General features: G+C 40.9%; 2 protein-coding genes across 2 annotated transcripts in view; both read right to left on the minus strand.

The window, feature by feature from the left end:
* PHOSPHO1 (phosphoethanolamine/phosphocholine phosphatase) overlaps positions 1-4877 on the minus strand; it is a 231545-nt gene extending 226668 nt beyond the window's left edge. The window contains exon 1 of the mRNA XM_029573184.1: positions 4756-4877. The gene's annotated coding sequence lies outside the window, so the exon portion shown is untranslated. The remainder of the gene's footprint in view (positions 1-4755) is intronic.
* Positions 1-15422, minus strand: part of ZNF652 (zinc finger protein 652) — a 198430-nt gene that overhangs the window by 30414 nt on the left and 152594 nt on the right. The window contains exon 5 of the mRNA XM_029573182.1: positions 4756-4900. Within this exon, the coding sequence (XP_029429042.1) occupies positions 4756-4900 (145 nt within the window). The remainder of the gene's footprint in view (positions 1-4755; positions 4901-15422) is intronic.

Genomic DNA, 15422 nt, shown 5'->3' on the forward strand with positions numbered 1-15422 from the left:
TTTGATATATAAATATAAGGGGAGTGGAAGAGTAGCCTAGTGGTTAGAGCAGTGGGCTATGAACGAGGAGACTAGGGTTCTGCCATCGCTCCTTGTGACCTTGGCCAAGTTACTTTACCCTCCATTGCCTCAGGTACAAACTTAGATTGCAAGCCCTCTGGAAAAGTGTAAAAAGCAGAATATAAATCTAAATAAATAAAAACAAATAAATAAGTAGATGTGCATTTGATTGCTGATACAAATTGGTTATAAATTGTTTAAATTAATAACAATATATATTTTTTAATTAATGTGTTTAGGTTTACTTAAAATTGATTACATACTTACCCTTAATATTTGATGAGATGATGTTTTAGGGATGTAATTTTGTTTTAGCCAAATCATTTTTCTTCTACTGATTCAGTAATTGAAATCCCCCATTATTACTGTGCTGCCAAATTTGTTAGCTTCCCTAATCTCTTAGTATTTCATTTTGGCCAGGTGAATGGTAATATATCCCCCCACCACTATAGTCCTCCCCATCACACATGGAATTTCCACCCATAAAGAATCTACTGTGCTAGAAGTTTACCCTGCTGGACTCTATGCTATACTTTATAGAGTCTCCCCCCTTAACAAGTTGATCCAGCCTACCATGACAATATAATCTGTATTCTGATATAGCACTGATTCATTGGTTATCCTCCTTCCATCAGGTCTCTGATTATGTCTACCTCTTCATTCAGTGCTATACAGTCTCTCTCTCCCATCTTACTTTTTAGACTTCTGGCATTAGCAGACAGACATTTTAAAGTATGGTTTTTTTGGTATTAACAACCTGCAATTTGGAATCTTTTAACTCAGATGGTTCCTTACTTATAGGCACATGGGCTACTTTTGCTTTTATTGGAACCTCTCTATCAGGATGTCATATCTCCTCTGTTATTTCAGAAACGAGGAGGTGGTATTCTTCTAGCTACCAAAAAGGAATTCAAACTTAATTCACTTCCAATCAAAACCATCACACCTACAAAACTCGAATTAGGTCTTTTCAAATCTAAACTCCTACAAATTCTTCTAATATATGCTCCGCCAGGACTACTGGACTCAGATATCTCCCCCCTAATAGAAACAATAGCCAAATACATCAACATGGACTCGCCAGCCATAATAATGGGGGACTTCAACCTCCATGTAGACGCCTCTCCCCTCACCCCTAACTGTGAAGCACTCCTTACCACCCTGGGTGCAATGGGCTTTAAACAAATCATAGAAAAACCTACCCATAAAGCAGGACACACTCTGGACCTCATCTTCATCAATTCTAATATATCTTATAAAAATGATCCTATCTGTACCATAATTCCCTGGTCAGACCATTCAATAATTACAACCACACTCATGACTCAAGAAAGCCCTAAACCTCCTCAACCACCTTCCACCATCCAATTTAGGAAAACCTGCACTTCTGACACACTCAGTGATCATCTCACCAAAGAACTCCCCAATCTGGACACCACTAGCCCAGATGCAGCCTTCCTCTCCTGGCACAATATCACTGAGGCAATAGCAAATAAATTATGTCCTAAAACGGTGAAAATAATCAACTCAATACAGAAGAAGAAACAACCCTGGTTCTCCCCAGAACTCAAGCAGATGAAACAAAATCTCAGACACAAAGAATACGAATGGCGTAAGATCCCCAACTCCACTAATTTATCTGATTACAAACGCACCCTCCACAACTACAGGATCACCATCTTAAAGACAAAAAGAGACTTCTATGCCCACAGAATACACGACCTTCAATTTGATGCCAGGACCCTATTCTCTTACGTCTCCCAACTCACAAAATCACCTACACCCACCATTCCAGACGACCAAGCACAAACCAAAGCAGACGAATTAGCACTCTACTTTCAGAAAAAAACTGCAGACACATTAGCACGCCTACCGAACAATGCAACTCCACCCTCCATAATTTTCAATTCCAGGACTTATATTGGGGCCATCCTTGATTCCTTTGAACCTACAACACCACTGGAAATCGAATCTATACTTAAGAAACTAAAACCATCAAACCACCCAACAGATCACATTCCAACTAAACTACTGCTTCTCATCCCGAATACTATTTCCAGAGCATTGGCCAACATTATAAATTGCTCACTCGCCCAAGGAATCTACCCGGACAGGCTGAAAACCGCATCCCTCAAACCGCTCCTGAAGAAACCTAACCTCGACACAAGTGAACCCTCCAACTTCCGCCCCATATCCAACCTCCCTTTTTTAGCAAAAATCATGGAGAAAGTTGTTAATACACAACTTTCTTTATACCTGGAAGAGCACAATATCTTTCACCCATCCCAATATGGCTTTCGTAAAGCAGCTAGTACAGAAACCCTACTTATCTCCCTTGCCGATCACATCCTCATGGGCCTAGACAAAGGTCAATCTTTTATCCTAGTCCTTCTGGACATTTCAGCCGCATTTGACACAGTGAACCACGCCATCCTACTAAATCGCCTAGCAGAAATCGGATTAACAGGATCTGCACACAGCTGGTTTAACTCCTTTCTAAGTAACAGAAGCTTCAAAGTAAAAATCAATAACAACGAATCCCCAGATGTCAAATCAACATTAGGAGTACCACAAGGCTCTTCCTTGTCACCCACACTATTCAATATATACCTCCTGCCCCTCTGTCAACTGCTTACGGATCTAAAATTAAAATTCTATCTCTATGCAGATGACGTACAGATTCTGATTCCCATTACAGAATCTCTCCCTAAATCTCTCGCCTTTTGGGAAATCTGCCTCAAATCTATAAACAGTCTGCTCACCAACTTGAATCTAGTTCTGAATGCAAATAAGACTGAACTCCTAATCATCTCCTCGGACAACTCGGCCTTAATCAATCCACCAGCAGGCAACACCCAGATCACGCAAGTAAGGGACCTTGGAGTAATCATTGATAACCGTCTGAATCTTAAGAAAGCCATCAATAACACTACCAAGGACTGTTTTTATAAATTACAAGTCATGAAAAGGCTCAAACCCCTCCTCCACTTCCAAGATTTCAGGACAGTGCTCCAAGTCACACTCTTCTCCAAAACAGATTACTGTAACTCTCTTCTCCTCGGGCTCCCTACTTCATCTATCAAACCATTACAGATGCTCCAAAATGCTGCGGCAAGAATCCTGACTAATACCAACAGAGGAACACACATCACTCCCATACTACAGAACCTGCACTGGCTGCCAATCAAATATAGAATATTACACAAGGCTCTCACTATAATCCACAAAGTCATTCACAACCAACAACAACTAGACCTCCAGATTCCCCTCAAATTATACTCATCAGACAGACCGATTCGAGAAGCATATAAAGGCTCCCTGCAACCCCCCACAACGAAATCTACTCGCCTATCATCTACCAAAGAAAGAACCTTCTCTACAGCTGGCCCAACCATCTGGAACAAGATGCCCACAGAACTCAGATTAGAACCATGCCCGTCTACCTTCCGCAAAAAACTTAAGACATGGCTCTTCATCCAGGCCTTCACTTAACCTACAGTTCCAGCAATTCCTCACTAATTCAGACACTGACTCCTACCTAAACTCTCTGACAAGTGTAGCCTATACACTTATGCCTCTTCTCATCATATTATTGTATTATCTAATTTGTTCAGTTATGCCTTCTATCGCTCCGGCTATCCTAGCCCTCCAGGTTAATACCCCTTGTTATATGTAACTTTCATTTCTTGTTATATGGTTGACTTTGTTATTCCCCTCATGTTATCTGTAAACCGATCTGATATGAATTTTCTTTCATGAAGGTCGGTATATAAAAATGTTAAATAAATAAATAAATAAAATAAATCCTTTGATGATACTTCCCTCTGAACTATGCACTGCTGAGCGACTGTCGGCTTTCCCTTTTGTTCTAGTTTAAAAGTTGCTCTCGCTCCTTTTTTTTTTTTTAAGGTTAGTGCCAGCAGCCTAGTTCCACCCTGGTTAAGGTGCAGCCCCATCCCTTTGGAATAGGCTCCCCCTTCCCCAACATGATTCCCAGTTCCTAACAAAACTAAAGCCCTCTTTTCCTGCACCATCGTTTGAGATTCTGGAGCTCTGCTGCTCTGGAAATTCTGGATTTCAATTTTCTACCTAAGAGCCTATATTTGGCTTCCAGAACCTCTCTCCCACACCTTCCTATGTCTTTGCTGTCTACATGTACCATGACAGCTGCCTCCTCCCCAGCACTGTCTAAAATCCTATCTAGGTAATGCATGAGGTCTGCCACCTTTTCACCAGGCTGGCAAGTTTCCAATCAATCCTCACATCCACCAGCCAACTAGCTAGCTACATTCCTAATAACAATTGCCAATTATGGTGGCCGACCTAATCCTTTCCTCCTGGACACTAGCCCTTGCAGACATCCTCAGTGCGAGAGAATGAGTCTCTAAGGGCTAGTGCCCAGAGAACATCTCTCCATGCTCAGAAAAGCTTTCTAGGCTTTTCTGGGCTCAGAGAGATGTTTTGCATCAGTTCTGTCAGACGACATTACCCATTTATATGGCTATTCATCCTGCTTGTCAGAGAATATCAATAACTTTAAGAACTCACTCCATGCCATGTACTGATGTGGGATTTTATAATGTTCTAGAACAATTCATCTCAATGTAAAGCACTTCCATTTGAATGTGTTTAAAGCTTCTAATCTGACTGGAAACACATGATTTACCCACACAGTCTCTGCCAGTATTCTCTTACCAGTGTGGGTCTTCATATGCTCATCAAAGTACTGCTTCATGTTAAAGTCCTTTCCACACCACTGGCACATGAACTGCTTGTGCCCAATGTGGATGCTCATATGAGATCGCAGCTGGTACTTGTACTGAAATCTTTCATCACAGTTCTGCAAAGAAAACAGAAGAGGAGCTCACAGCTTTTCCACTGCAGGAGACAAACAGCTGTTCCACAGCAAGAGTGCCAAGAAAGGAGAATCTCTTACATTTATTGATTGCAACCTTTCCACTCAGGGACTATTGCAGGGATTTCTTTAGCCATTCTCCTGGGTGATATTACATTTACCGTAGATAACTTTATTGGCATGACAGTTTTAATGTGTTGCCAAAGTAGTATACATACAGGTCAATACAGTAAAGTGCGGCCGCGTTTACCCCGCTCCTAACCCACTTTCTACTCACTTTCCCGCCGCGTTAGCCCTTCCTGCGATACACAATCCCCTTTAACTGATTCTTACTGCATCTTTAAATCACAGGGTAACCCCTTCCGCCTGTGGCATGTATATTAGATGTAAACGATTGAATTAGCTATTCCCTCCCATACAGTAATGCGCGCCCCGACTATCACTTTTTTACCCTGCTGTTTTGCCGCGCGTTTAACCTGCTAACTTACCGCCTACCCTTACCCCTGTGTTAGAGGCAGGGGTAAGGGTAGGCGGCAAACTTACCCCAGCCCCCGCTCACCTGCCCTGGCCGCGTCAATGGGTGCTGGTCTCCGGGGCAGCCCAGTCCTCTCCCCCCTCCTCCCGAAGCAACGAAAGCGAAAAAAAAATAAAAAAAAATCGAAAAAGCCAAAAAAAAAAAAAAAGAGTAGCAACGAAGTGGACCGTTTTCCTACGCTCGGGATTTCCAGTCCTCTCTCCCCCTCCTCCAGAAGCAAGGCGCGTAAAGCAGCCTTGCTTCAGGAGGAGGGGAGAGAGGACTGGCAGTGTAAAGCAACGACTTACTTTTTTCGCAGCCCTCCTCCGGAGACGGACATTGGCGGAGACGGATCGCGGCTCCCCTGCCTCCCGGAGGCGAAGATGGATGCCTGCATGGGCGAAAGCAGCCCCTGTGCGTGCAATTGGGCCGCTCAAGGCGTGACGTCACATGTCGTGACGCCAAACGTCGTGGCGTCACGCCTTGAGCGGCCCAATTGCACGCACAGGGGCTGCTTTCGCCCATGCAGGCATCCATCTTCGCCTCCGGGAGGCAGGGGAGCCGCGATCCGTCTCCGCCAATGTCCGTCTCCGGAGGAGGGCTGCGAAAAAAGTAAGTCGTTGCTTTACACTGCCAGTCCTCTCTCCCCTCCTCCCGAAGCAAGGCAGCTTTTCGCGCCTTGCTTTGGGAGGAGGGGAGAGAGGACTGGCAATCTCGAGCGTAGGAGAACCGTCCACTTCCTGGTACCTGTCATTTCAAATGTCATTTGAAATGACATTTGAAATGACAGATACCAGCATGTCCGTGAAGCGTTAGGCCAGCGCACCCAGGATACTGTATAGCGCTCTATACAGTAAAATGGGTTGCGCAGGCCTAACGCTTCACGGACGCGGCTTGCATTTGCAAGCAATTTAAATACAGTATCGAGCGGTAGGTGAGCCGGACTGTGCATGCGGCAACCGCGGGTGCGCCCGGCAGTAACGCAGCTCTTCCTACCGCTCCTTACTATATCGGCCTGATAATGATTAAAATAAAAGGAAGAGAGGAAAAAATGACAAAACAGCCACAGTGGAATAAAATTACAGGTTAAAGAAAGTACAACATGGACAAAACTCAGGATTTGGTGCCAGTCTCACATTGTCCCTGATCAGGTTTTATTTCTGGCTTGGTGAGGAGATATATGTTGCTGCTATAACTGCTGTTTCTCCTCTTTTCCCCAGGACTATAGCAAGTTTTTCCTGCTTATTCTTTAGTGGGAAGACTTTTTTTCTCTGACAGCTTTGGGGAATGTGTGCGTCTGAAATTTTGTATTTTGCACACAAGAACAGCACAGGATATAATGCCTTTCTTTCTATTTCTTCAGTGTTGCACTGCATACAGAGTCTGCCGTTTAGTTCAGTTTTTGTGCACCTTTCTGTGATCACTTATTCTGCATTTGGTTAGGGTCTATATTTTGCATTTGTGTGACTGAGGTGTGGTCTTCTGCTAGCATTTTTTTTTATGTATACATCTGCAATCAAGCTTATCTTATATATTTATTTTTGTGGCTACTTATCCGAATAAATTCCTACTTATCCAGCTAAATGTCACTACTTAGCTGGATACATTGAAATTTATCCAAATAAGTACAATATATATTCACTTTTTTTATTTTACATGCACACATGTCAGATGCATTTACATGTATTGTATAGCTTGCATATATCATATTCGCGGTTATAAACTACAGGAGTATATTTTCATGTGCTCACATACAAGCATTTATGAGCATGCATGCAGCTGTTTGAAAGTTATCCTCTAAGAGCTTACATTTGTCTTCCAAAACCTCCCTCCCACACCTTCCTATGTTGTTGGTGTCAACATGTACACAACAGCTGGCATCTTCCCAGGTGGCCATCAAGCAGGCTAGTTATCTGATTGATGCCATCTTTGCATCAAGCAGGTAACTTGCTTCCTTGATGCAAAAGGTGGCATGAGGTCCACCAACTTTGCATCAAGCAGGTAAGTTACCAAGCGATCTTCACACCAACCAGCCAGTTATCTATATTCCTAATAAACGAATCACCAACTATGATGTCCTACCTAACCCTTTCCCCTTGGAGACTCATCCTCAGTGCGAGAGGATAACGCATCACCTGAAGAACAGGTCCTTGCTACATGATCTCTTCCTGCTACATCAAGGTGATGCTCTTGACCAGATAACCTTGCTCCTCCAAAGCAGCACAGGGGCTGCTGGACTGGAGTAGGGACTTGGCTACCATATTGTTATTTATCTATTTAAAAAACCAATATACCTCAGATCAGAATTTCTATGTGGTTTCCAAAATAAATGTTCATAAAGCAAAATGCACAAAAAATAAAATCAAAACAAAAATATCAATAAAAAAGACAGAACTACAAAATAATAAACCAACATAAAACAAATCATAGGAAGCTGCTCGTATATGCTGCACCACCAATTTTCTCCTGATATATCATTAGCTGCTGAAGGACTCCTCTATGTACCTCTGTTTGCTTCAGCTACGCCAGATCTGCCACTCTTGCCTCCAGAGACTGCAGTCAGTCTCTGACAGCCAGGAGCTCTTTGCACTGGCTGCACACAATCAACCTCTCACCAACTGGAAGATAATCATACATGCACCCATTTTGCTGCTGGACTGCTGTCTGCATCTTAATATTGTTGAGTTCTTAGTTAATTTAAGTTGCTATGGGAGTAGGAATGTGTAAATCAAAGTTCTTTAAATTTATGTGGTGTATTTAATTTGGCAGTGACTTGCAAAGGGACAATTAATAAATTGATAAGGACCAGGTCATTCTTGTTTCAGATAAATCCCCAACTGATTTTTGATGTGAAAGTATCTGCTGTCGTCTTATATGGGATAAGAGTTTATAAATCAAAATGTGAGCTTATGTGTGGGTAGGAGGAAAAGAAAGACATTACCTACCTTTACTAGCCATTTTTTTAAATCAAGGCACACAAACTAAAATAAATGACTTACCTTTTTCTAGCCTTTAAAAAAAACCCCAAAAAAACCCCAAGGTGCACACAAACCTATCTTTTCTAATTTTTTTTAAATCAAGGCACATACACACAAACTAAAAGAAACTACCTGCCTTTCCTTGTTTTTAATTAAGGCACATAAGATAATAAGATATACTGCACTGGGTCAGTCTAAGAGTCCATCAAGCCCAGTATCCTGTTTCCAACAGTGGCCACTCCAAGTCATAAGTAGCTGGCAAGTACAAACATTAAAAAGATCCCATGCTACTAATTCTGGCAACAAGCAGTAGCTATTCCCTATGGACTTCTCCAAGAAATTATCCAAACTTTTTAAAACCAGCTACATTAACTGCCTTAACCATATCCTCTGGCAATGAATTCCAGAGCTTAATTGTGCACAGAGTGAAAAATAATTTCCTCTGATTTGTTTTCATTGTGCTACTTGCTAACTTCATGGAGTACCCTTAGTCCTTGTATTATCAGAGTAAATAACCAAGTCACATTTACCCATTCAATAACTTTCATGATCTTATAGACTTCTATCATATTCCCCTCCCCCCCCCCAGCCATCTTCTCTCCAAACTGAACAGTCCTAATCTTTTTAGCCTTTCCTCATTTGGGAGCCATTCCATCCCCCCTTTATAAATAACCAATTTACCGAGGCATGAGCTTTCCATTGCAATACAAAACCTTTTTGTCATCAACAAATCATATAAACATACTCCCATGGATATTTTCCATGTTATCCCTCCCCCATCCCCATATTCAGCAACACTCCAGAATAATAAATTGCAGTTATGTTAACATAATAATGAGACTCAATTCTGCTGTTTAAACTAGTGCAAAAAAGGTTTCCAGACTGTTATGTGGACAGATGTATCTTTATGTATCGCTGTTAAATAACTCCTCTGTAAAAGTGTCCTTTGGGATGGCTCACTCTCTTCCAATGAGCCACCACATAACAGGTGATTTACCAAGTTTAGACATCGGCAGGCCAGGTGTCTGGACACATAGACAGCAGAAAAACCATACAGTCCCAGGACACCTTTATAGATAAGCTATCAATCATTCCAATGGTTTTCTTTCAAAAATGTGCAATTCTGAAGCAAGTCCAGCATATAGGTGGAACATCTCCACATCGTCACCAACAGCAGAGTAAGTGGAGTATATTTTATGTAACTAATTCAGTGTTAGGTACTGAATAAGTAAGGATATTGAACTCTTAGCCACAGCCACAAAACATAAATCCCACATATTATCAACTAAAATTCCTCCAAGTCCTTTTCCCATTCTACCACATATATAGCTTTACCCTCTTGAGTAGGGATCATCATCAAATACATTTTGGAAAGCAGCCTTTTTTCCATATTTTCTTTAAAGCAGAAAGCTTCAAAATCAGAGAAAGCACAAGCTACTTGGATCTTAATAGGGCTGTGCAACAAGCAGACTGAGTTGTAAATACCTGAACAACTATCTCCAGTAAACTGTGTATTCAACTCCTCAAACCCCACTAACATATTGCAAAATAGCTGCCCATAGCACCATAATCCTAACCTACTCCACCTATTAAAATAAGATGTAGATTCTACTGTTCTATCGCTTCCCACATCCATGCCCAATGGCATTAACAGAATATTCCATGTGTCCTGTTAGTATACCTCTAAATTTATTCCATAATTTATGTTAATAGTAATGCTCTTAACAGATTCTCCACCTGCTTAATGTTGTCCTCAGAGTATAATCCCCACAGCTTGGTATTTAATGTACTTTCAGACAATCCCGCCTTGTTCAATGCATACCCATTGTTTAAGCTTACACTTTAGGAACCATTGATATATAACCCTAACTGAGCAGCTGCGTAATATCGCCGAAAGTCCAGGACTGCTAACGCTCCCCATTCTTTTTTCAAAAACAACAACTTTTATACTACCCTCGGAGTCCTCCTCTTCCAAATGTAATGAAACACTCATTTATGTAAAAGCATCAAGAATTTAGCAAGTACTTCAATGGGGAGCGCTTGGAAAAAGTAGTTCCAACTGGACAAAACTGTCATTTTTATCGTGGCAATACGCTCTAGCCATGTGAAGTTATAATAGGACCACATTTCCAACTCTTTTGCAGTTTTACCCATCAGGGGTTAATAATTTAGCTAGAACATTTGCCGCCAATCTGCCCCTATCTGGATCCCCAGGTACCGAATACTCACTTTGGCCCATTTAAAAGGAAATTCATCTTTTATTTGTTAACTCCAGTTTCCCCATGTTTACTTTGAACCTAGACACCCTACCAAAATTATCTAATTCTTGAACCAACACTGGCAATAAGAGGTTTTGGGACATTCCATGTCAAGTGGACCAATTTAGAAAATCATCTATGCTCGACCTCTTTCAAATTGCATAAACGTTTGTGTGGATGTTTGCTAGGGCTTCAAACAAAACTATGCAAAAAATTTTTGGCTGGATCTCTATTCGTTCAACAAGAGCTAGAGGCAACTGAATGAAGGTCACTCCACTTTGTCCAGCACTGCAGCCAAACAACCCTTTAGGGGCCTAAACCTTTGTGGATTACTACAATCTCTGGTGCCAAGTTCCTATGCAAAGTTTGGAACCTAACATGAGCTTGCCACCCTTTTTTATGGGCAGGCAAAGTAAATTTTACAAAAGAAATTTAAGACTTACTTTGACTCCTCATTGCTCCTCATGTATACTTCGATTCAGGCCATAACTGGATCAGTAGTCATGGCCCATGATTTTCACTATGGGGCTTTGCAGCCAACTGGAAGCAAAGATATAGTTACATAAAAGACCTGAGGACCGGACTGACTTTCCAGCCCAGCCCCGGAACAACCCCTGCCGCCGGAAGTCTCGGCGCGAGAAGGAGGAGCCCACGAGCCATAAAAGCAGCTCGGGCGCGGCTTAGTCCGGATTGGACGGACTGACAGGAAATTCTGGTTCCGGTCCTACCTACTGAGATTTACGTGAGTAAAATTGCATAAACTTGGAACCTTCGTTCTCAAACTGTTCCTGATTTTTCAAGTAAATAGTTTCCTTCTATAATGCCTGCAAAAAGGAAAGGGAAGGTAAGGATCTTCCCTTCAGAGACCCTGCCCCCATTAATGCAGCTAGAGATAGATCGTTTCATGACACAGCTAAGAATTGAGGGCACCAATGAATCTGTTGGGAGTTCCCCGGAAGGAGAAAGGGTAGCTCCCCTAGACGAGGCTTCCCTTAGTCCCGACCAACGTCCGCCTCCAACTCAACGTGGAGTTGATGGAGACGCAGCCATGTCGCCCACTGAAGATGAGGGGCGAGTAGCGGTGAATGAAGGAGCAGTCTCCGTCTGGGAAGTGGTGGAGTAGAGGAGAGTGGAATACAAGAGGGAATCCCCCTAGAAGAGGGGGGGGGGGGAGTAGTAGTCCCTGTAAGTTTACATCAAGACTCTCCTCTATATGGTTACCCAGAAGAACATCAGCCCACGTTATTAAGATCTGAGACTGTCACATTGCGAGCTATTTGGGATTTGGTGAGCAATTTGAATGTGACTGTGAATAGATTAGAAGGGAAAATTGACTCGGTCTCCTCAAATCGTCAGGGTCAGTTTCAATCTTTGCAGCAACAAACGATGGAAGTTACAAATAGAGTTCAAGAAACTGAGGAAAAAAATAAATCTATTCAATCCCTGAACACTGCTATGATTAAAGACCAAATAATGTGTTCTAAAAGATTAGAAATGTTAGAAAATAATGCGAGACATCTGAATGTTAGGTTATAATTTGTTATCCATTAATACATGTTTCTTTGTTTAAAAAAAGACCCTCTCAAGTAGCTGTTTCTATTCCTGCAAATCTCACTAGTTTCTTAGAAAACAACTGCGGATGTTTTAGATAGAGATACCTTAGTAGTATCCTTTATTACAACATCAGATATCAGTAAACTTATGAAGAGTTATTTCCAGAAATATCCTGTATCCTATTACGGTCAAAATGTAAAAATTTTTCCAGATTTAGCCCCTGTTACTCTTAATAAGAGACAAGAATTCTTAGCTGTAAGGCAAAGAGTTATCTCGTTGGGATATTCCTTTTTCCTTAGATACCCTTGCCAATGTATCCTAAAAAGAGGAAATGAGTCTTTTAGTTTTACACTGGTAGATCAATTGCATAATTTCATAGAAACACGAGAACCAGCGACCTCATCACCAATAGCTCTAAATGTGTAAAGGTATAAGTATAAAAAAAAAATAATAAAAAGAATAGCAGTGTCAAGTGCTTTGATTGTGCTTAAAGAATAATTTCTATTGAATCTCCATGGTCCAAACGTAATCTCAGGGTATTTTGTTATTCTTTTAGGTAATTACTTTACAAATATAAATTGATTTGTCTTTGCTTTAGGTGATGCATCTCAATCAGAATCCTATTTTTTGTTTTCTTTAATTTTGTTTATCTATATTTGAAATGTATGTTTACATTTTCAATGCAATATATTGAATGTAATTAAGTTCTTGTTTGTAAAATGAAAATAATTAAAAAAAAAAAGACCTGATGTCACCTTTTTATGCAAATGTTTGCCATTTTTTGGGTGCAAATATCTCTACTGTGTAGTTTCTCTTTTTTTTTTCTAATGTCATTAGAAGTAGCACCTTTTTTGCTACAAAGGTCACCCTGTTTCATCTTGGACCCAAGCCTTGCTTTGGTCAGAATTACAGACCCAAAGACAAGCATTATTTGCATGCGTTAATGCACTATATGTTAAAAAGAGCCATCTTTGGCACCAAACTGTGAAACATGCAAATGAGCTAGAGATGTGAAATTTTACAATGCAGCTCAGTTTACTGTGCTTACCCCACTTTTAGCTTGTGATATATTTGTTTAGACATATTTTCATAAATTAGTCAAAAATCGGTGCAAAACTTTGTATACTGATTAGTTACCTTGCATTGGTCAGTGGTGGCTAAGCCACTGCCAGTTCAGCAAAATTGGCAACCCTATTGCCTAAGGGCCATTCCAGACAGCCAGACAAGGTACCAGCCACAGGTTTCCAAAGCTTTTATTTAAGCACGAAACAAGAAAAAGCAAGATACTACATATGATAATAGTTTAACCTGCAGATTTTACAAAAATTAACTTAGTCTTTTTCCCTGCCTTGCACATGCTTTTGAATGTCCCATCAATGCGTGAAAGTGGCTTGTGATGCACCCAGAATAACTTGATGAAGTTATTCTGGGTGCATCAAGGCTAGCAATGTGCTCTTCTGGAAGCCAACAGTCTCTATGGGGTGGTCAGTAAAATGACCTGGCAGGACCTTGGGGGTACAAGAAATTAACCAAGACATGTTCCTCATTTGAGAGTTCACATATATGGCCAATCTACCAGGAATTATCATGGATGCTAGCTAAATACTGACCACGTTGGAAGCTGGATACTTGAAGGGCAGAAAAATATTCACGTCCATGTTCTAGAACACTTGCAATGAATGCTAATGCAAATTTTAGTTGCATCAATAGGCTTGAATTGATAATTTCACCTTGTACCAGCACCAATATGACAGTTGCTAATCCTCTCATCCTGAACAGGTCCGATTGCTTCAATTTCCTCCTTTGGGACAAAGAAAAATTTGATACCAGGGAATCTTATCACAGAAGTCAAATAGATCCTTTGGTGTCAAAATTTGGTTATTGAGGGGGCATAGTAGACTAGCACGGGCAGCTAGACGTTTTGTGGTTCCTTCAATCCCATCACAGGGTGATTTTTATGGCTGGTGCCAAAACAGTTGCATTCAGCTGTAACATGAAAGTCATCACTATGATTAAAAACTTCATTAATCTTCGCAAAGTTTTTGTATTGAGCAGCAGAGCCATTGCTAAAGTAGTGAATATACTCCACAACAGGTAAAACGCCCTTCAAATGCTCAATGAGTGTTCTCAAAAACTTGTGCACAGCTATTGTGTCATGGCACAAGCAGTCACTGATCATGCATAAACAGAAACAATGGATATCACGGTTGCAATAGTAAAACAACAAAAGGGTGGAGTGTCGCCTGAATATTTTACCTATGAAATGCTTGCACACATCCTGAACAATAAAGGAACAATTTTCGATAGTTTCAAGATACATAAAACATCAGGATGGGCCAAGGACTTGTCTATCAAGGCAGTCATTATACCACAAAGAGCACACAATGGTGTCACAGGCCAGAGCATATTCCCAAAATCTCTGCCACAACACACTGCTAACATGACATTACCATAGTTCCTTGTGAAGGTGATACTTTTGCATGTTCAGGCTTGTATACAGCAAATAACACAGCACAATAAAATTTCCATTTTGAGGGGTCATTTATAAAAAGTATGTCTAAGCAAGATGTGTCATAAGCTACAAGCATGGTAAGCACAACAAGCTTTGCCACTGTAAAATTTCACATCTCTAGTTCATTTACATGTTACACAGCAGGGCGCCAAAAATGCCTCTTTTTAACATAGCACGCCCACATATGCAAATAATGCATATCGTTAGGGACTTAATTCTGACCGAAGCAAAATCGGGTCCAAAATGAAACAGGGTGACTTTTGTAGAAAAAAAGATGCTCTTTCAAATGACATAAAAATGAAAAGACTTGCATTAAAAAGTGATAGTGTGTCTTTATGTAATAATATCTTTGCTTCCAGTTGCCTGTAAAGCCTTTTAGTGCAAATCTTATACTTATATGCCATGGGCCATGACTGCTGGTCCAGTCAGGGTCTGAATCAAAGTATAGGTCAGAAGCAATGAGGTGTCAAAGTAGGCCTTATATTTATTTGTAACATTTTTCAAATAAACACTTTGCTGGCCCATAATAAGGGAGGCAAGCTCACGTTATTTATTTATTTGTTTGTTGAGTTTTATATACCGTCACTCAGTAGAGCCATCATAACGGTTTACAAAGTATACATTTTCTTAGCAGTTGTGCAACAGTATAACAATGTGAACATTAACAGAAATTAAACATAACAAGTCCAGA

The sequence above is a fragment of the Rhinatrema bivittatum genome, chromosome 12 (assembly GCF_901001135.1).
Source record: "Rhinatrema bivittatum chromosome 12, aRhiBiv1.1, whole genome shotgun sequence".
Lineage (NCBI taxonomy): Eukaryota > Metazoa > Chordata > Amphibia > Gymnophiona > Rhinatrematidae > Rhinatrema > Rhinatrema bivittatum.